This window comes from Adiantum capillus-veneris, chromosome 18, assembly GCF_014529385.1.
Source record: "Adiantum capillus-veneris isolate H3 chromosome 18, ASM1452938v2, whole genome shotgun sequence".
Lineage (NCBI taxonomy): Eukaryota > Viridiplantae > Streptophyta > Polypodiopsida > Polypodiales > Pteridaceae > Adiantum > Adiantum capillus-veneris.
The window spans coordinates 155,587,837-155,611,050 of NC_140948.1; the positions used below are offsets into that span (position 1 = coordinate 155,587,837).

A 23,214-nucleotide genomic window follows, 5' to 3' on the forward strand; every position below is an offset into this window, starting at 1 on the left:
AAAATTTGAGAGGTATTTTGGGAATTTCCACAAATTCATAATTCTCACTCCCCTTAACTTAGCAGGCCCATGTGCCTCCTCACCTTGTTAAAATACAAGCAAATGGCATAACACATTATGGCTCAATACATTGATAAGTCAACTTAGTTCTCTTTTGGACAATTTAGTCTTATAAATATTCTTTTCTTAATTTTGAAGCTTTAAATCTCCTATGAGAATGGTAATGCACAGGAGTCATACTTATTTGATAAGATTTCAAGTTAATGTCAACGTATAAAGAAAACTCTATTCAAATTTTTAAGAATGACATCATCTACAACCCACATATATATCTCTCTCTCTCTCTCTCTCTCTCTATATATATATATTATAATATATATATATTAATTACAGAGGGGTCAAATTGAATATACAAACACCTTAAGAACAAGGATATTTGATTGCTTTATTTAAATACCTTAGAGAAAGGTATTTGATTGCTTTAGCATTTGGACATCCCACAGCTAGTAGTAGCGAGTCGTAAGCGTGTCTCACCGAGGGTTTTGGTAGTGAAAATTGAGTTTCTAAATCACCCTTGCTAGCTTCTACAAATTGAATCCACTAGATTATACTTTAGAAAACTTCTCTCTTCAAGTGAAAAGAACTCATTAGGCTCCATCCACCGCAAAATAATATGTCTTTCATTCATCGACTTCTCTTAGGGTGTCTGTAAAAATTTTACATTTTCCCTTGTTTTTCTGCACATTTTAGTGTATTTTTGACGCGGGCTAAGAAGTGGCACCCTCCAAAGACGTGCAAAATGCCCAAAAATGGGTCTGGCGCTAGCTATCGACAAATTGCCCCCCACTACAGCGTATGGAGTGACTCGGCTCTCAAAGTTTGAGCCCTTGGGCTTTGTCTTGGATTGGGCCTTGTCTTGGATCTTGCGGGCAAGGATAAAGTCAAGCGAGGGCAGCAGCCAAATCTCTTGAGGCAAAACAAACATTTATGTATACGTGTCAACTAAATGGAGCGAGCAACACGTGTCCTCTCCCTGAACTGTCCACTTTGTCCAGTTTTGCAAGGAAGAAGCAGGTTTTAGCTCCGATTTAGCAAGCTCCCTACATGCACTCGCAGCTCACGAGCCATACATGCCCGCTCTCTCTCTCTCTCTCAAACACACACACACACACACACACACACACACTCCCCCGGGGCACTCCTTGCACACCTTCATTTCGCCGCAAGCACGCATTTACGCACGCGTGTGCGCGCGCGCACGCACCTTAGCTTCGTCTAGACAGCCGTTTATCGCTCCAATCACGCATCCGTGTTCATGGTGTTTGGGAGATGGCTAGAATGGTCTCATTTATCTTCCACCGTCTTCAGTAAGTTTCCGTTTAACCTACCTGCTTCTGGATTTTGATGCCGAGCAACAGCTTTGATGTCTGCTTGCAGAGACGTTGGAAGGGCGACAGGAAACTGGGAAGATGCATGCATCTCTTTGCTCCTGGTCCTCTTCGGGGGAGTCATGTCCGGTCTTACATTGGGGCTCATGTCATTGGATCTTGTGGAGCTGGAGGTCCTGCAAAGAAGTGGGACGCCGACAGAGAAAAAGCAAGCAAGTAAGCCTCTTATAAATAAAACCTACATCTGCACTGCCACACATACACATGCACAAGCAAGAAGCTACGCAGAAAGCTCTCTATGATTCTTTTTGCCATCAAGAGTGAATCTATCCGCAGTATAAGTTTGTATGGCTTATTTTAATGTTTTAGTTGTCGGGTTCAAGCTGTCAGCTCAAAAATTATAGTAATTACTACACTCAATTGCTTACATGATTAATAAATTCATGTAGTTGCAGCTAGCATGGTAATGTGGTTATACATGTAATGAATGCTTGCAATGTAAGGATACACGCATAGTCTCCACATAGCTGTGAAGCAATTTGTTTTTTTTCCTTGTATATTGTACATAACCAGCTTGTATGTCGTACATAACCAACTTACGGGCCATAAGCCCTCCATCTTGTGCGCTTTGAGAGGATTTTCAACCATACTCCCAACTAGCATAGGTTATGGGGGGAACATCTATTCCATATGGGGGTTACCCCTTCCCTATAAACTTTTCCTGTTTGGGTTCCCTTGAGTGAACCTTCAGTCGAGCTGCAAGAGAGGCATGGGAAATTCATCGAGCGTAGAGAAACCATTTAGGCCCCTCTCAAACCATGTGGGCCCCCCTATAGTCAGCCCCGGCATGTGCTATCATCCACATGGAAAAACGTATCTCCGGAGGGCATAGTTACCGGGGAACGCCCCCTAGCCCCCGTTCTGGCGTTCCGGGGGGCAGTTCCCTTCTCGAACGTTCCGAAACGTCCCGGAACGTCTGACGTTTCGGGTGGCCAGTGCAAACCGGAACGGCCGTTCCGGAACGTTCTGGAAAGCCCCGGAACGTTCCGGAATTCCCTTGGAACGGCCAATAGCTACAAACAAATTTGGCAAAAATTGAAAAAATTGAAGTAAATGTTTGGGCTTCTTTTTGAAGTGTGCAAGGCCTCAAGGACTCATAAAATGCACCCCCTCCCCCTTTCTCTCCACAAGCTAATCCTCAAGGCTCAAGCTCTCTCCCTCTCACACTCTCAAGATCTCTCCCTCTCAAGACTCTCTTTCTCAAGGCTCAAGGCTTTAGGCCTTCAAGCTCTCTTCCTCTCCCTCCCACTCTCTCAAATCTCTCCCTCTCCCTCTCACTCTCTCGAGTCTCTCTCTCTCTCTCTCATCATCTAGTCATAGCAAGGTTGAATGGTCTTCAAAACGAGTTTTCTGTGAGTATTAAAGTCAAAGCACTCTAATACTCCTTGTATTTAAACACAAGGAGCTAAAAAATGCACTATTTGGGTGTTTTTTATACCTCCCGTTCCGCGCCGTTCCTGTTCCGGACCCCTAGCCGTTCCCCCGTTCCGCGGGGATCCCGTCGCCGTTCCCGTTCCGCGTTCCGCGTTCCGCGTTCCGGGTAACTATGCCGGAGGGTCTAGATGCATGACCAAAACTGTTGCTGGAAAGTCGGGAGGATGCGTTGATCCTACCATACTTTTTAACGGTGAGGTGGGTACCGGGTCCGCAAAAGAAGCCTCCTCCCAAGGGAGACAATGTACGCAAAAAGGGTTAGCGGGACTCCATCATCGCGCAACAAATGCCACTATCACTCACGAGGATCCCAATCCAACTAAACAAGGGCTTTCCCTGCCAAATCCAGAGTCTCCAAAGTGGTGCCTCCTCAACAGTGAAAACAGGGTGACTCCTCTAGAAAGAGCCTACTCTTACCATGTTGCCAATGGGCAATCAACTATTGATTGGGTGAAACCTCACTTGAAACTCCAGTATGATGTGACGTCCATGATGGCCAATCTTAGCAATGCTAAAGACTAGATTCTTTTGCTGAGCAACAATCGGGTCTCCAGAGCGAGGATCAAAGTACACACACCATCCTTGATGAGAAGGTAAAAGAGTCTGCCCCCCTATGAAGTCATGCCAGTCGGGTGGAATAGCCTCATCAATCTCTATCATACAGCCAACAACCCCTCTATAGATCATATAGGTAGCTCCAATAACCTGTGCCCCAACAATGGAAGCATTTGACCAACTGTGTTATGAGCTTGTTGGCCCATCATTTCATCTAGCCTAGTCAATGTGAGTCCTCTCGTGTAGTTGACAACCCTTTGAATCTATAAATATGGCATTCCATACAAGTGGCTGCTCGCTACCCCCTTGACACAAGGAGGCCGTCGTCGAATCAAGGCAAGACGTAACTTCTTCCAAATCCACAGCAAACCAAGGCATCAAACACCAAGAAAAGAAGGGGTTCATACCCACTAGGTTTGGCCCTTCCTTTAGGTCAAATAAACTCATAAGAGGAACTTTCCACACAATAAAGACACTAGTCTACAGGATATGCCTACGTTCCCACTCAAACATGGGTAAAATTCAAATGTTTGGCCCCATTCTTGTCATAGTCAATCACTAAGCCAAGAGAGGGTGTGTTTGCACTAAGGATTCCATGAGGATAATGTGAAGTAATCCCATAAGAGATTATTGTTTTAAGCTAAGCCTTAGGTTCCCACCAACTTATGAGTTCTAAGGCTCTGCCCTTGGAAACAGTCCGCGTACTATGAGCTTCACAAACAATACCTTGCTCTACATCTTTGGATCAATAATCCCCAATCCTCCCTCTCTAGGAAAAACGACTTTGTCCCAATGGACTAGTGATCGAGTGTAAGCAGGGCCATCTAGGCCACCCCACAAAAAGCTGTGTACAAGGCGTCTCAACGTGCCATAATGCTAGAGTGAAGTCTTGGAGGATGTGGTGAACCAAGCTGTCGAAGAACGTGATTCATCACAAGATCTCTACCAGTCAAACAAGGCTGACCAATGGCAAATTTTCTTCTTGATAGGCTATAGTACAGGCACAAACTGCTGCTTCACTAACACATCATGTTGACATGGAAACCCAAATTTTGCAAGTCTACCCTCTAGGTAGCCAAATGGAATTATCCTGGCACCCCACTAACAATCCTTATCCACTGCTACAAGAATCTCTCTCTCTCTCTCTCTCTCTCTCTCTCTCTCTCTCTCTCGGGGGATAGAGCATGCTGGTATGGGCAGATGACATCATTTTTTAAATCACATGGTTTCAGCATGGATAGACTGCCTCCGTTTCAATACTCCTTGGATGCACCCTCCCTATTTCTCACACGGATAGAGATCACTAGACTCATACGTCAAGATCTCATTTAGCTAGATTCCGGGAGCAGATGGATACAATGCCCAGAGGAGTTGGGCACGAAGATGTCTTTCGAAAGAGAGCATCTTCTCCAACTAACAGAGGATGGATATGTGATAAGACTGGCCTATATGGACACTCATTTATCCCATTGGATACAATGTGCTATTAATCAGATGCACAAATCATCGAATCAATTAGAGATTGAGACTGACAGCCTTAGTAGAGTACTAGTAGAATGCACGTCACAAACTAATGACGTGGCATGCTATAGGTTGTCCCAACTTATGGGTACCTGTCGACAGGGCTCTGGAAACACCTAGGAATAAAAGAAAAGCGAAGGGCTGGCTGTATGGAAATTCGCAATTCGCGTTGAACTGCTGACGTGGCTGGCCGTACGGATTTCCGCAAAACGCACTGTTGTGCTGACGTGGCAGGCTGTACGGAATTCCGCCTTTTACGTTGGCTTGAAGTTGAAGGAAGATGATTGGGTGCTCTTACGTTTTGAGAAGGCACGCCTAAGGAAACAAAAGAGAAAGGAGCGGCTTTTTCCAAAGCTTAGCATGAGGTGTTATGGACCTTTCTAGATTCAAGAAAAGATAAATGATTTATCCTTCAGACTCAAGTTGCCATATACTTGGAAGATTCACAATGCTTTTCATGTGAGTCTCTTGAAGCCCTTTAAGAGTGAGGTGCCAGTTGACGGTAGCCTGATGAGCAACCTGAAGTGGAAGAGAGCGAGGAGATATTTGTTCCAGAATAGATTCTGGCCCATAAGAAAAGAAAGTGAAAGGTTAAGTGATTCGGCAGTTCTTAGTGAAATTTAAGAACTATCCGGCATTGGATGCGAAGTGGATGGAGGAGGAGGAGGACCTAGCAGATGCTCCTTAAATTTTGGAACTTTACCTTGAGGCTTTCGGCTTAGATGCGTCTATTTCGAAAAATCCCGCAGGTCAAGAGGGTTGAATCTTGTGCAGGGGGGTCACTCCGCTCCTTTGTCACAAATTACCTGGATGGAATAAAGTCATAGATTTCTCTTTGGATTTCAGGGGTATTGTTGTGCTGACAGTATTCTCTTGTATGACTTTATGATTATTGGAAATGAAAATTCCCGAAGTTGAATCTGATTGATGTGTACTCTCTCATGTGATCTTGTTTGAGTGCATGATTGTCAAGTGCACATCTAACCTTATGTGTACGGGCTACTTCATGACATGGGTTCAGTTCAGTTAGATTAGGAAGTGTTCTGGCACTTTTGTGAGTCTATTTGCAGACCATTGCATATCCTTTGGTTGCACACAGCATGATCATCAGATTTCCATCAGAACCCATCAGGAGCATTTTTACAGTGCATAGACCTATTTTCCCTATTTTTGACATTTTTCACTTATTATTTTTAAGTGACTATTGTTGGAAACTGGGTAGGGCAAATTAGCCAAGCATGCATATAAGTAAACCTAGCGCTAGCACTTTCTGGCAGAAGAGGCAGCAGGAACACGACGCTCAACAGGCACCTTCTCAGCAAGACTCCCCCTCGCGACAACCTCAACGTTTTCAACCTTCTGAAGACACTAGCGTTTTTGCATCAAGATCAGCCCCTGGCATTTTGCATTGCAGATCAGCCCCGGCAACAGCAAGACACAGCAGATCAGCCCTAGCATTAGCAGATTTCCTCGGTAACACAGATCAGCCCTAGCATTTTTGATCAGCAAGAGGCCTAGCATTTTGCAGATCTTTCGCGACAGAACACGAACGTTTTCAGTTTTCGGCATGGATTCACAGCGGAGCAAGTCCCGAACCTCGCAGATGTCACCTTCCTGTAGCAGATCCTCGCCGCACGATTAGATCCAGCGTAGTTTGCAGATTCAGCCCAGAAAACGCAGATTTCAGCATTCGCGTTTTCAGCGTGTCGTCGTTGCATCATCGTCATCGACATAGTCAAAATTCAACAAATAAAGATTTGCAGATTTCAGCCCTTAGTATTTTCAGATTTCAGCCCGTCTCCTCGTTGTCCTCATCGTCGTCGACATCCTCGGCAAGTCCAAGCATTGTAGAGATTTGTGCAATCAATAGTAGACCACTCTCGCCATAGAGAGTGGGGCCTTCGGAGGAGGGTTTTGACAACATTCTGGTGTCGTATTCTTCTCTCTCTATCTCTGAGTCTCAGTACCTTCATTCAGAGTGTTCACCACTTTGTTTGTGTCCATTACACTCTCTCACTAAAGGAACGAAAGGCTCTCCCTTCCGTAAGTAAAAAGGAACCTTGAGCACAGTTCGGAGCACTCATCTTGAGCAAAGTTCAACATTTACTTATGCTGCACCTTACATTGGCATCAGAGCTTTGGTAGTGTTTTGTATCACTCAAGGAAAAAACCACATAATTGTTTTTCCTTGTTGCGGTCGCACGTAACCCAAGTCCTCTTGGGCGTGTCGATTTCTAATCGTGTTTTTGAAGAGTGACAGGAAACCTAAGCTTGACCAGCCTCCCCTTGTTTCTCTTTTCACTCATTGAGAGCGGACCGTGCACTTAGCGGCCGGCCAATCGACGTGAGGTGGGAAAAAGCAACCTAGGTGTGAGCGCAAGGCCGCCAAGGGATGCGCCCGTGGGAAAGAGAAGAGCTCGGGTAAGAGAAGATCCTTCTCTAACACAGATTGCAAGCTAAAGAAGACCCTCAAGACCCTCAAGAACCTCAAGAACCTCAAAACTCAAGAACCCAATAACCCAAGAACCACAAGAACTCAAGTTCCTCGTGAACTTAAGAAACCAAGACTTCAGTGGATGGTCATCACCCGAAGCGGAATGGATACTTCACAAGGAGGTGATGAGCATGGTAGTGGCGAAGAAGAATTTTCCCAACCAGGAGGTTTTTCTGACCCTTCCCCTTCCCCATCTACGCCAAGGATTGCACTAACTCCTATGGAGCTTTTCGACAAGATAATGATGGACAAGAAGTTAGAACGCGAATCAAGAAAAGCAGAAAGAATGGCAGCCACCATATCGCGAGCAAGCATGCTTGGCGGCCGAAGAAATACGAGCAGGAATGGTCGCGAGCACCAAGAAAGAAAAATAGAATTGGCTCGCGAGCGCGAAGAAAGACGGTTAGCCTTTGAGTGTGAGCGCGAGCACGCGCGCTTGGCGGCCGAAGACAGAAGGGTAGCCTTGGAGCGTGAGCATGAGCAAGCGCGCTTGGCGGCTGAACAGAGAGCCCAACACATGCAAGAGTTGTTGCGACTCTTTTTTAGTATGCAGGCACAGATTGCAAAGGATCAGGAAAAGGAGACTCTCTCATTCTCTTCTTTTCCAAAGCACGACACACATGATTTGCATGATAATGATAAGCATGAAGATTTGCATGATCAAGATGTGATTTCTCACAAGCATGATGATTCGCAGGATAAAGATGTGATTGTTCACAAGGATGATGGTTTAGTTGATGCTTTTTCTAGTGAAGCTAACCTCATTGCAGATTCAATCAATCACGAAGAACCGATCGTGGCTCTCGAGTCGAGGTCCAAAGAACCCCCACGTGAAGATTCGATCAATCACGAAGAACCGATCTTTGCTCTCGCGTCGAGGTCCAAAGAACCCCTACAGGAAGTATTATGTGTACGAATGATTAGTCAATACGCATTGTTCGAGTGTTTCATTTGTGATGCTTTCTTGTATTTTAGTCACCGTCCTTATGTGATCCCTTTTTCATAGGCAAGCCGTATTGTACGATGAACACGATTCACTCATGAATGAGCACGGATATATGCGGATTACTCATGAAAAGATGAAATGTTTGCATTCAAGGAATTCACATTCCATGTCTCTTCCTTGGCATGACACAGTGTCCGAAAGAGCACAAGAAGGATTGAGCATCAAGCATAGGCATTTCCATTGTGATTTGCATCAGTTGATTGATTTAGATCAGAAAGACAAGTTTCGACTCCATTGTTTGCCCGTGTTTGATGAACGGTTTGGCACTCTGTCTATATGTTCATCTATATTGCATGCACTGTCTTTAAAGAAGAATGGAATTTTTTCAGTCACTTTACATGGAATGGGTATGTTCATGTTTTTGTGTTGGAAGTGGTTTCAGGAACTTTCATCCTCGGAGATTCTTGAAGAAGGTAGACGCATGACTATCGACGAAGTTGAAGCATCGAAGGAGCCATAGAAGACTTTGTGTCACTTTTGGCGCGGCCCAAAGAAGTAAGCGTTGTAGACCTTTATGAAGTTCAAGTATCGCATGACCCACGCATCAGAGTGGGCTGCCGAAGAGTCGTTTCCAAGATTCTAGACCCTATTGGCGATCTCCCTCAACACCATACAGCTCGGTACCAATACCTCATTTTGAAAAGGAGGGGATGTCACGTGCACATCTAACCCTATGTGTACGTGGATAAGCTACTTCATGACATGGGTTCACTTCAGTTAGATTAGGAAGTTTTATGGCACTTTTGTGAGTATGTTCGCAGACCGTGCATGTCCAGACACTTAGAGTAGATGCATATCCTCTGGTTGCACACAGCATGATTATCGGTTTTCCATCAGAACCCATCAGGAGCATTTTTATAGTGCATAGACCTATTTTCCCTATTTTTGACATTTTTCACTTATTATTTTTAAGTGACTTTTGCTTGGAACTGGGTAGGGAAAATTAGCCAAGCATGTATATAAGTAAACCTAGCGCTAGCACTTTTTAGCAGAAGAGGCAGCAGGAACATGACGTTCAACAGGCACCTTCTCAGCAAGACTTTCCCTTGCGACAAACTCAGCGTTTTCAACCTTCAGAAGACACTAGCATTTTTGCATCAAGATCAGCCCTTGGCATTTTGCATTGCAGATCATTTTGCATTGCAGATCAGCCCCGGCAACAGCAAGACACAGCAGATCAGCCCTAGCGTTAGTAGATTTCCTCGGCAACACAGATCAGCCCTAGCGTTCTTGATCAGCAAGAGGCCTAGCGTTTTGCAGATCTTTCGCGACAGAACCCTGAAGAACACCAACGTTTTCAGTTTTCAGCATAGACTTACAGCAGAGCAAGTCCTGAATCTCGCAGATGTCACCTTCCCGCAGCAGATCCTCGCCGCACGGTCAGATCCAGCGTAGTTTGCAGATTCAGCCCGGAAAACACAGATTTCAGCATCTGCATTTTCAACGTGTCGTCGTTGCATTGTCGTCATCGCCGTCGTCATCGACATAGAGTCAGAATTTAGCTGATAAAGATTTGCAGATTTCAGCCCTTAGCATTTTCAGATTTCAGCCTGTCTTGTCATCGTCGCCGACATCGTCGACAAGTCCAAGCATTGTAGAGATTTGTGCAATCAATAGTAGACCGCTCTCGCCATAGAGAGTGGGGCCTTCGGAGGAGGGTTTTGACAACATTATGGTGTCGTATTATTCTCTCTCTATCTCTCAGTCTCAGTACCTTCATTCACAGTTTTCACCACTTTGTTTGTGTCCATTGCACTCTCTCACTAAAGGAATGGAAGGCTCTCCCTTCCGTAAGTAAAAAGGAACCTTGAGCACAGTTTGGAGCACTCATCTTAAGCAAAGTTCAACATTCACTTCCGCTGCACCTTACAAGGATTGAAGGATGAAATGATTGCAGTATTTTGCTCTTAAGAATCCGTTACAAGATGGGCACCATGTGCCAATAAAAAAGAACAGACTGAACAGACTTTTAGCACTTCAATAAAAACTGAACTGAAAGAGAGAGAGCACACGTGACACGGAGTGGCTGAATTCCATCCCAAAGAGTATTGGCCACAAACCTTGGCGTCCCTTTCGGTATTTCTTCATATTGATTCAACTGAGTTAAATGCCGGTACTCATTCTGCACCTTCTCTAGGAAGCATGCCAGAGAATGAGCCCTAGCCTCATATTTAAAGGCCCTTAGCCTTAATTGCAGTTACAGTAGTGAAAAGCTTCAAACTCAAAAGAATCTGGTCCAAAAAGCTACCAGCGTGATTTATGGAAATCCGTACAACTGCCACGTTAGTAGTCAGCGTAAAACGTGGAAATCCGTACAATCTGCCACATCATCATGTCAACGCAGAATCCGGGTTTTCCATACAGTTCTGCCACGTCATTAACTCACGCAAAGTGGATCTTGCTTTATTTTATATCCTTTGTGTCACTTGGGCCCCATCGGGGTCCCATAAGTTAGTGGGAACTTCAACTTCTTCTGCTTCTTAGGGTTTAGGCCCTTCGGCTGGGATCTGCAAGTTGGCTCAGGTCTTCAGTGGCTTGACACGTCAGCAGTTTGTGACACCCTCCCTCTTGAAAGAGAGTAATCGTCTGCGATTACCGTGTATCTGCAAAACAACTCAAGTCAGCTAAAACAAATTCCGAGGGACATTCCGAGGGACAATCAGTTTTCTCTTTTTGTTAAGGAGTTGGCTTCTCCTTTCGGCTCTTTTGATCAAGGAGTTGGCCTCCCTCCCTTGTTTAAATTGGAACTCTTGATATTCCGGCGTAGTAAAGTTAACCATCACACCCAAACTGCATTGATCATCCACCGGTGTCTTATATTACACACCCAGGTAATCTCATCCAATTAAAAATATTCAGTGGTTAGCACATCACAATGCAACACAAATGCTCACATATGCATGTTAGAAGACACAACGAACAACGTCGTTGAGCACTCCCCCCCAATTAGGAATATTGAGTGGTTGGCACATCACAATGCAACACAATTGCTCACATATGCATGTTACAAGACACAACAAACAACACCGCTGAGCACTCCCCCCAGACAAACGGACTGCGGTATGAAGCTATTCAACGACTACCTCATCACTTCCCCCGCAAATAACCTAAAAAGGTTCGGGCCATGAGTTTAGAGGACTGGTACAACCAAGCGTTCCCCAAACCATAGCCTGCGTCGCTTGGAGGTCCAAGCATACAACCAAATGCTCCCCAGACATCCCGTTTGCGTTGTTTCGGAGGTTTTCTAGCATACAACGAAACGCTCCCAGACATCCCGTATGCTTCCTTCCGAGGTTTTCAAGCCTACAATGAAACGCTCCCTAGACATCCCATTTGCGTCGTTCCGAGGTTCGAACAATACCAAAACAACATTTCTCACTACTCCACTCGGGAGTAAAATTATCAATCATTGAAACCAGTATTAAAACCAGAGTCAAGCATTTCAAATCGGCACCAAGACGGGTTTAAACTAGATACCATCCATTCCAAACAGGATCACCAAACAAGTTCAAACAAAACTCAAAATTAAAAAGCAATCTCGGCATCAGTCGAGCTCAAAAAGTAAATTGACTTTCCATCTTGAAACCTGCACCAAAATTAGGGTTAGATTCCTTTCATAAGGTCGTAACCGACTACAGCATGATCCATCAGCTCTTGGACAGAGAGTCGATGTTAGTACCAAGACATAGCAATCACACCGGGCCTCCAAGGTTATCAGCTCGAAAAGAGACACCTACTGAGAGATGTCGAGAAATTTCAAGTTATAATCTGCTAGGGTTTCCATGGCAAGCATTTTAGGATACCCCACTCTACTAGAAGTTGCACTCCGAAGGAAGATGTCAGAAACCATACAACTTCGGGCAAAAAATTTTCTTGGAAGCTTGCCAAGTCCTTGGAATTTGCAGCTTGGTAGCTATAGACTTTTATTGCATGACACTGCATCTGAGAAAAACAGTAGCTCGAAACAAATCTTGCATTTCTCTCTTGTAAGTATCTTTTTCGCTCATGCCCTGTAAGAAAAAGCGGTGAAGACGGGAGCACGTCCGATTCGTGATGAAGTAAGGGTGGGAGTGGCTAATGAGTCCATGGTTGGAGCACGAAACTTTTTCAAATAAGATTTCAATAGACTTTGGAAGCGCCCGTTTGCTCTATCTCCTCTTTTGTAGGACCGGTATGCTTTCAGAAAAGCACAGGCCTGATGCTCAGATATCACCGTCACAAGACGGGCACTGTATGCCAATAGAAAAGAACAAACTGAATAGACTTTTCACTTCAATATCAACTAAATTGAAAGAGAGAGAGCACACGCGACACGGAGTGGCGGAATTTCACCCCAAAGAGTATTGGTTCCAAACCTTGGCCTATTTCGGTTTCTTTTTATTGATTTAACAGATCACAATGCCAATACTCACACTCTGCACGTTCTCCAGGAAGCATGCCAGAGAATGATCCCTAGCCTCATATTTAAATGCCCTTGGCCTGAAAAGTAGTTACAATGAAAAGCTTCAAACTCAAAAGCAACTGGTCCAAAAAAGCTACTGCCAGCGTGATTTACGACAGTCTGTACAACCGGCATGTCAGTAGTCAGCACAAAACGTGGAAATCCATACAGTCTGCCATGTCATCTTGTCAACGCAAAATCTGGGTTTTCCGTATAGTTCTGCCACTTCATCAACTCTCCACGCAAAGTGGATCTTGTTATTTTATATCCTTTGCGTCATCAGGGCCCCATTGGACGGGGTCCCATAAGTTGGTGGGAACTTCAACTTCTTTTGCTTCTTAGGGTTTAGGTCCTTCAGTCGGAATCTGCAAGTTGGCTCAAGTCTTCAGTGGCTTGATACGTCTACAGTTTGTGAGAGAATCTATAGACATGATCGCAATAAGAATTAGCTAATCTGACATCAGTGAGGTCCGGGATGGATCTAGATGCGATTGCTAAATTTGTTTCCATGAATCATGGTCTTAAATTTGGAATCAATTTTGATGTGATTGATATGATGTGAATGTGCACTGATTGAGTCCTCTTTGTGCAAGTGCTAGATTTGTGTGTGTCTAGTGCGTCAGTACTTAAGAGTCAGTGTCTACTGAACTGGTTTTTGGCCTTTGTGTGTTTTGCAGGTTTAATCGAGGGCAATTACAACTCTTTCAAGAGGGGGGTATGTCACAAATTTATGACGTCGTATGCTATAGGTTGTCCCAACTTATGGGTACCTGCCAATAGGCCTTGGGGACACCTAGGAATAAAAGGAAAGCGAAGGGCTGGTTGTACGGAAATCCGCAATTCTCTCTGACTGTTGACGTGGCTGGCCGTACGAATTTCCGCAAAACACGTCGTCGTGTTGACGTGGCAGGGTGTATGCAATTCCGCCTTTAACGCTAGTTGCTTTTGAGAGCCAATTGCTTTTGAGTTTAGAAGCTTTTCATGTATTGCTTTCCCCCAAGGTGAAGGGCCTTTAAATAAGTCCCTAGGGCTCTCTTTGGCTCATTCTATGCTCACGAGCCGGTGAACAAAGGAGATCCAAGGGCAACTGTACTTTGCTCAAGCATTAATACAAAAAGAAATACCAAAAGGGGCGCTAGTCGCTGGGGTCAATCTCTTTGGGCACGGAACTACGTCGGGCCGTGTCAACTCAATTGAACTGTGAATTAAGTGTGAAGTGTTTTAAAATGATTCTCTTCCGTGTATCGCGCCAGATTTCAGACTTGGGGTGTCCAAGTTTGTTACAATGGTATCAAAGCTCATTCGATTTCTCTTCTACCGGGAAATCCGATCCCTTTTCTTGCGACACACATCGATTGTGGCAAGAATCAGACGACGACTCCTGTTACCTCAGGAACGGGAGGCAGGATGGAAAATTTGAATGGATTAGCAGACCACGAATATGGGCCACCTCGGCCTACACAGTATTAGCTAATGGAGATGCAACGTCAACAGCAGCTTGATGAGTGCGCAAAGCAGATGCTCCAGTTTGCAAAGGATGCATAGTATGCCAAATTTTTGACGCGGCACCGGATTGAGGAAGTGCATACGCATTGGCAGAAAGCCATTGACTCACCAATAAAATTGGCCCTCAAGAAACCTCCTACTCCAAGGAAGTTTATTAAAGAACTTGATGACGTCGTCGAAAGGAGAGTTAACCAACTTTTGGGGGGCAAAGAAACAATCGAAGAAACGCAACAAGGGGACTAACTACCCTGGTTATTTGGGCCGTGAATTGTTATCATATACATGTGGTAGTGATGTACCGCCGGGGTATTTTTTTCCTCTTTAGGAGGTTTTTCCCCCCGTGCATTATATATACGCTCATCACTCTAAGGCTATCCTTCTTTTCATTGCACACTAAGTAATACACTCTCAGTTGTGTGCCTTGAGCTTCCTTCGTCTTCCCCAAGCTGTGTGCATTTCTCTGCAACCCTAATTCCAACAATTGGTATCAGAGCAGGTTGCGTCCTCTCGGGCTCAGTCGCCAGCAGCTCCAACACACGCCTGCTCACTTTCTCCGATTTCTGTGCGTCCTCTCGGGCTCAGTCGCCAGCAGCTCCAACACACGCCTGCTCACTTTCTCCGATTTCTGTGAGCTTTGGCAAGCGTTTGCAGGTCGACAAAATTTTTGGGAGAGCTCGTAGAGCATAGGCTGCTCAGATTTTTGATTCGGGCTTATTTCGGTCTCCGTTTCCAATATAGGCAGTACTGCACAGTCTATTTTGTCATTTTGTACAGAATTTCTATCAGTGCCATTTTCTGCATAACTGGTGCCTTGCAGTCTTCTATGGTTTGTGCTATATAGCGCGTGTTGTTCCCGCTTTGTTTCTCCTCTTTTTGGAAAGTTTGCACATCAGGTGCAACATTTCCCATGGTTGACAACAACACAGATGTGTTCAAGATGTTTGCTGCTGAGGACAGGTTGGATGGGGATAATTACCCTATGTGGGCTTACGTGATGCAACATGTTCTTGTGTCAAAGGGCGTTTGGAATATTGTGCGGGGGATGTACGGATGTAGGCGATGTTGAGGATGTTGCAGGTCTTGTTGCTATTAGAGTTGTTTTGCCTAAGGCAGAACAAGCTCGTTGGGATGTAAAGGATGCGCAGGCTCACGCATTGATTGCGTTGTCTGTGAAGTGCATCATTGTTCCTCACATTCGTCCTGCAAAATTTGCATAACGGGCTTGGGATATTCTAGCAGGTCTTTATGCAAGCCGCAATGAGGCTAAAATTGCTTTGCTGCGTAAAGAGCTGGAATCGAAGATTATGCATGAGGAAGATGATATGGACACTTTCCTTGCTGATGTCAAGGATATCAATGAGCAACTTATTTCTGCAGGTGAAGTCATTTCAGACAGTTCTCTTGTGCAGATTATTCTGGATACCTTACCAGATTTATACCAGACTTTTGCTAGTACTTGGAGACTTATGACCCAAGGAAATCCTGAAGTTGTCAAGTTTGACATTATGTACATTGCTGTTGCAAGAGTCACTTTCCAGAAAAAACAGGACTACGCAGCGTGCAGTTGAACAACTTTTATTGCTTCTCAAAGAAAGGGTGGTAATAGCAATGCAGCCACTTCTTATGGTTTTGCTACGAGTGGCAAAACTTCTGTTCCCGATGATCTGCTGGCAGCACTTTGTTTGGCAATTCTGGTGATAAGGGCAAAAAGAAGATGCGTTGCCATTATTGTAAAGCTAATGATCACTTGATCAAGCAACGTCCTAAGTTGAAGGCCAAAGAGGCTAAGAAGAAAGAGGATGGTTCCACTGCAAATGCTGGTTCCACTACAAATGTAGCCATTGTTGAGTCTTCTGTGAAAGGAGACTGTGATGCTGATGTTGATGCAGAATGGGCTTTTAGCGCAGAGTGCACTTACAATCCTGCTGTCCATGATGCATGCTTGTCAGTTGCTGCAGATTCACATGTGTGGTATTTCGACAGTGGTGCTACAAAGCACATTACCTCACATTGTGAATTGTTCACCTCTATCGAGTCTGTCCCTCATGGGAATTTAGTCACTTGTGCCAACAATGCCTCTTATCCGGTTCAGGGAGTTGGAAAGATTGTGCTTACTGCTGCAAATGGCAGTTCTTTTACTCTTGTTGATGCACTTTATGTACCTGGGATCAAGAAGAATCTTTTGTCTGTATCTGCACTTGCTAGACTTTGACTTGTAGTCAAATTTGTGGATGACAGATGTACAATTCATGATCTCAGTTTTGGTGATAAAATTGTTGCATCTGAACTTTTGTGCCGTGGGCTGTATAAGCTCACTTTGTATGACAAGTGTAGACAAAATTTTGCAAATGCAGTTGCAGATTCAAGGGCTATTTTAGATGCAAAACTTTGGCTGTTTTGGTCATCTGAATTTTGCCAATTTGCTGCGTTTGCAGAAATCTATTATGGCTGCTTCTTTGCCGCCTCTTGAAGCACCTGCCAAACATGTTTGTGAAGGCTATATTTTGAGTAAGATGTAGTGTTCGAAGTTTCCAAAGGATGGTTCAGTTAGGGCCACATGCAGGTTGCAGCTTGTGCATAGTGATGTTTGTGGGCCAATGCAAACTCCGTCCTTGGGCAATTACCTTTACTTCGTGACTTTCATTGATGATTACTCCAGGCATGCATCGGTATTTCCTCTTAAAGCAAAGTCCGAAGTTTTTATATGTGCTTCAAAAAATTTCTGGCTATGGTTGAAAATGTCTCGAAATGTACTATGGGCACCCTCCATTCAGATCGAGGGGGGGAGTATATGTCTCATGAATTCAATGCATTTTTGGCTAGTTGTGGGATAAAACACCAATATACAGTGCCTTATACACCTTAGCAAAATGGTGTTGCTGAGAGGAAAAACAGGTCACTTATGGAAATGGCACTATGTATGGTCAAAAGTCAAGCTTTGGCCGCATTCTTTTTGGCTTGAGGCCATCATGTGTGCTACTTATGTACTAAACACGTGTCCTATGAAAGCTTTGCAGTCTCTTACTCCATATGAAGCATGGCATGATAGAAAGCCTTCTATTGAGCACATGCGTGTTTTTGGCTGTTTGGCATATGCTTTGGTGCCATAAACACAATGCAGAAAATTAGATGATAAGGCTGTCAAATTTTGTTGATTATAGTGCTGAAAGCAAAGGTTACAGGTTGTATCATCCGCAAACAAAGCGTATTCTGGTTTCACGGGATGTAGTGTTTGTGGAAGATTCTGTTCAGCCCTTGTGGTCATGTACTAGAGACAGTAATGTAAGCTCACAGGACATTTATGACACTTTTTTACCTCTTTTCAGTGGTGGAAGTTCGAATGTAAATTCAAATGAGGCAAATGTACAGCCTATCGGGGTTTTCGAAAATGTTACAGATCAGTCTATTACTGATGCAGATGTACATGATGTACTTGATGAGGAAAGGGTTGAAAATGAGCAGGCTAGAGGTATGCCAAAATAGCTGGTGCATACATTGCGTGACAGTAAATTGGATGCACCTTTGTCTAGTCGTACTCGTTCAGGCTCTCGCCATGCATCTTATGCATCAGATTGTTATGGTTTGGCTGTGTCTAGCCTACATGATGTTAAGGAACCTCTGTCTTTTAAGAAAGCACAGAATTCAAAAAATTGGATGGCTGCCATGCAATTAGAATATGATGCACTTATAGAAAATGACACATGGACTTTATGTGATTTGCCTCCTGGCAAAAAGGCCATTGATACGAAGTGGGTTTACAAGTTGAAACGCAAGCCGGATGGTGAGATCGATCGCCATAAGGCTCGAATTGTTGCAAAGGGTTATGCACAGCAAAAAGGCATAGATTATGAAGAGACTTTTGCTCCCACTTGCCGTATGATTACTGTGCGTTTTCTATGTGCATTGGCAGCTCATTTTGGTTGGGATGTACATCAAATAGACATTGTTACTGCTTTCTTGAATGGTGACATATTTGAGGAAGTTTATGTAACGCAGCCTCGCGGTTTTGTTAAGAAAGGACAAGAGGACAAAGTGTGCAAATGTAACAAGGCTTTGTATGGGTTGAAGCAATCTCCTTGTGCTTGGTATGAGAAAGCTGACACTCATTTGGTCAAACAAGGCTTTCGTAACAATCCAACAGAAAGCACATTGTATGTAAAGTGTGAGGGTGATGTACTTCTCATTGTGGTTCTTTATGTAGATGATTTGCTGATCACTGGACCAAATGAGAGACATAGTACTAAATTTAAGGCTGATTTGAATGCTACTTTCAAGATGAAACATTTGGGACTGTTGCATCATTACTTGGGTATACAGTTTAAGCAGTGTGATGGTGGTATTACCTTGTGTCAGAAAAATTACATAGAGACATTGCTATGTAAGTTTGGACTTCAGGATTGCAAACCTATTGCCACTCCCATGGAAATAAGTTTGAAATTGAGTCTTCGTGACGCTGGTGATCCTGCTGATGTCACTCTTTACTAAACTGCTGCAGTATGCCTCATTTATGTATGCAACACGAGGCCAGATATTCAGTTTGCAGTCTCACAGGTCATCATATTTATGCATAGCCCAGGGTCTAAGCATTGGCAAGCTGTCAAGAGGATTTTTCCCTACCTTAGTGGCACTTTACATCTTGGCTTGTTTTATCCCGGGGGGATCATTGCCGCCAGACTTACATGCTTTTTCGGACTCAGATTGGGCTGGTTGTTTTGACACGTAAGTGTCCACAAGTGGTTTTTGTTTTATGCTTGGCAGTTCATGTATATCATGGTTGAGCAAGAAGCAACCTACTGTGGCCACTTCGAGTTGTGAGGCTGAGTACAGGGCAGTCTTCACAGCTACGGTTGAGTGTGTATGGCTCAGACGCCTTATGGCTGATTTGGGTGTTGGACAGGACACTGCCAACACTATCTACAGTGACAGTCAGAGCGCATTGGCAGTTGCGAGGAACCCCGTTTTTCATGCTCGCACAAAGCACATTGAGGTGCATTACCACTATGTCAGGGAGAGGCTCTCAGCAGGAGAGATCAGCTTGGCTTACGTGCCAACACAGGACAACCTTGCAAATCTTTTCACACAGGCATTGTCTCGTGAGAAGCTCAAAGCTTTCCGCAAAGCTTTGGGCTTACTCCTCTTTGTGGACTGATCATGTCCTCAGGCATGGCACTTCCCTTTACTCATGTGCCAGCTCTCGTTCACCGCATCACTCCAGGGGGGATTTGTTATCATATACATGTGGTAGTGATGTGTGTGAACACATTAGGACCGCCGGGGCATTTTTTTCCTCTTGAGGAGGTTTTTCCCCCGTGCATTGTATATACGCCCATCACTCTAGGGCTGTCCTTCTTTTCATTGCACGCTAAGTAATACACTCTTAGTTGTGTGCCTTGAGCTTCCTTCGTCTTCTCCAATCTGTGTGCGTTTCTCTGCAACCCTAATTCCAACATGAATCTTCTTTTGCAAGTGCAAGAAAACAGAAGAAGCATGTACGGTTTGAAGGACTGTTCAGTTCATCCTCTTCTGACAGTTCGGATGGGTCTTCCTCTTCCGATTCGAGCGAAGAGGACAGAAAGGGCAAGAAAGGAAGAAAGAATCAAAGTTTTGGAAAGAACAAGAAGAAGGCAAAGAAGAGCAGATCTCGACCTGTTTCTGATAGTTCTATTGAGAATTCATCCTCCTCTGAGAGTTTGGACTTCGATGACCACATATGCTATTCAAAGAAGAAACACTTTTACAGAGCCAATCAATATGATTTTGTCGAGGACAAGGGCAAAAAGACCAAGGAATTTAAGGAAGGTGGACAGCCAGTAAAGTTTGATTCCTTTTCAGGATTTCGAGATGCTCCCAAGGCTTTAGCCTTTATTCAGCAGTTTGACATAGCATTCTCTGGAGGGCGCGATTCAGAGCACTCCAAAATCAGGAGGGCAGTATCATTCTTAAAAGGAAATACCAGACTGTGGTGGTCCACTCTTCTTTTACGGAAAGAAGCTCCTATCAAGTGGTTAAAATTCAAATGGCTCTTTATTTCTTCTTGGCTGACTCAGGAGTATGAACGAGATGTGATTACCGCTTGGAAGCTTGGAACTATCTTCGGATGACGAAGGATGACACTTTGGATGCTTATTGTGAGAGATTTTGGGATGCTTTTCCACCGGCCTCTTCTTTTAAGAAGGTCACTTTTAAGCAGCAAATCGAGTGGTTTTGATGTGGACTTCCCAAAGAGATTCGAGATTACTACCTTCAGCAGAAGTTCGAGTCCATACAACAATTGATGGGACATGCTAAGTGGGGGTTTGCTATGCATTTGGGTTACCTGACTTACCCCACTGATCAAGTTTTGACACCAAGGACCGGACAAAATTCAACAAATGATAATAGAAGGAGGAAGTTTCAGAAAAAGAAGGATGCACGACCCCGATTGATCGAGGAACAGTGAACGGACCACCTCAAGGAGGGGAAGTGTTTTGACTGCACAGAACAAGGACACATCTCTGCAAGGTGCCCCAAAAAGCCCCAACAATCGGAAGATAGGCCAGAGAGCTCCAGAGCAGCTGAAGAACGTGGCAGAAAAGAAAAGATGAAAGCAAGACTAGTACCGGATTGTATGGGGACCGACCCGCATCAGATGGACGAAAGCACATAACTTTTCTACGCATAGGACAAAATACGAGATTAGGAAGCCCTCATCTTTTTTGACGGAGGAGCCAAGGCAAACTTCATTTCACACCCGACAGAATGGGGCCCCAGGTGGAGGCAATTCTAGCGGCATCCGGACAGGATGTTGCCATTACACCTAAACTTCGTTTGCATTGTCAGGGGTATTTAAGGCAAGAGGACTTTTACATCATGCCTTTGGAAGGGTTTGACGTCCTCCTAGGAATCCCTTGGTACCACAAGAACAACGCCGTAGTGACTATCGGGCTAAGAAAGCGACTTTGACAAATGAGAAGGGCAGGGAAATTGTGCTTGATGTAAAATTGAAGGGCGAGTCTGTTCCTATTGTATCGGCTTCGGCCATTTTTAAATTAATGAAATCAAGTCTTTTTTGTTTACTCGATCTACTTGAAAGAATTGAATGATGAACAACGAACCAATATGTCTGAATTGGATAAGGAACGGCAAAGTTCCTGCACACAGAGGCTGATTGCTTCTCTGGAGGCCTATCAGGCGAGTTACCTCCATCTTGTTCTGAGGACCATATGATTGATTTGATTCCTGGAAGAACAACACCAAACCGGCCACCTTCTCGAGTTAGTTGAGCCCAAAATGAAGAAATAATGAATCAAGTAAAATAACTTCTAGAAAAGGGTCTCATCCAACCTAGTACATCACCTTACTGTTCCCCGGTTTTGCTAGTACTAAAGAAAGACGGATCTTGAAGAATGTGCATTGATTATAGAGCTCTCAATAAATCACCATCAAGAACAGATTCTCTATCCCAAGGATCGATGATATTCTCGACAGACTTCAGGGATCCTCTTGCTTCAGCAGAATTGATTTGAAAAGTGGATATTATCAGACCCGAATCGCTCAGGGAGATGTCTACAAGACAACTTTTGGTTTATATGAATTTTTGGTGATTCCTTTTGGACTTACAAATGCTACAACAACATTTAATCGGACAATGGATAGGATTTTCCAAGAGTATCGATCTTTTGTGGGCACTTTCTTTGACGACATTATAGTTTTTTCCAAGAATGAAACGGAGCACCGACATCATCTGCTACAGGTCTTTCAGGCATTGCGCAAGCATAGAGTGGTTATCAATGCCAAAAAGAGTGAGTTTTTCTTACCGGAGATACATTTATTGGGGCACATTGTCTCAGCCGAAGGAGTGCAAATGGACCCGGCCAAAATCGAAACTATCCGCGATTGGCGTGACCTAAAGAATGTTCACGAAGCTCAAAGCTTTTTGGGCTTGTGCTCTTATTATCAACGGTTCATTCGAAAGTTTGCAGAGATAGTTTCCCCTTTGCCTTTATTGACTCAGAAAGGAGTCCCTTTCACGTGGGGACCGACAGAGGTGACTTCTTTTCAGACGCTTAAAGAAAAATTGACTACGGGTCCAATGTTGGCTTTGCCGGACTTGCAAAAGCCATCGAAGTTTATTGTGATGCTTGTGGTCGTAGTTTGGGAGCAGCTTTGATGCAAGAAGGCCATGTTATTTCTTATGAAAGCAGGATGTTTTCACGGCCAAAATTGGTAGCACAAATATACGCGAGATAGCTATTGGTAGTGATCCATGCCCTTACACAGTGGCGGCACTATTTACTCGGAGTTGATTTTATTTACGTATCATTAGAGTTTACGCTACTTCTTGTCATAGAAGTAGCTTTCAGAAAAGCAAATGCGATGGGCTAACATCCTGTCACAGTTTCACTTTCAGATTGTCCATGTTCAGGGACAAAAGAATTTAGTGGCAGTTGCATTGTCTCGGAAGCCCTTGGTTCTTGCTATTTCCGCGATTCATCACAGAAGTTTCGAGGATATGGTTGACCAGTACGACACAAATACTGACTTTGTTGACATTTTTACTCGGATACAGAATAGGGAGACAGTTTCAGGTTATTTTATACGGGATGGCTATTTGATGCAGAAAACGATGTTGTGTAGCCTTTGAGAGAAAAGGTCTTGACAGAGTGCCATTGTCCAACTTTTACGGGTCACAACGGCATAGATATCACCTTGAAGGGTGTGGAGCGTTACTTCTTTTGGCCGAAACTCAAAAAGGATGTGGATGAATTTGTTCGGAGTTGTTTAGTATGCCAGAAGGTCAAGTTTGACAAGCATAAGGCACAGGGACTAC

General features: G+C 44.2%; 1 protein-coding gene across 1 annotated transcript in view; it reads left to right on the forward strand.

The window, feature by feature from the left end:
- The first annotated feature begins 1,050 nt into the window (after nucleotides 1–1,050).
- LOC147436681 (DUF21 domain-containing protein At4g14240-like) overlaps nucleotides 1,051–23,214 on the forward strand; it is a 158,034-nt gene continuing 135,870 nt past the window's right edge. Inside the window, exons 1-2 of the mRNA XM_086489496.1 lie at nucleotides 1,051–1,367; nucleotides 1,438–1,604. Coding sequence (XP_086345622.1) covers nucleotides 1,330–1,367; nucleotides 1,438–1,604 — 205 coding nt within the window. The 5' untranslated portion in view covers nucleotides 1,051–1,329. The remainder of the gene's footprint in view (nucleotides 1,368–1,437; nucleotides 1,605–23,214) is intronic.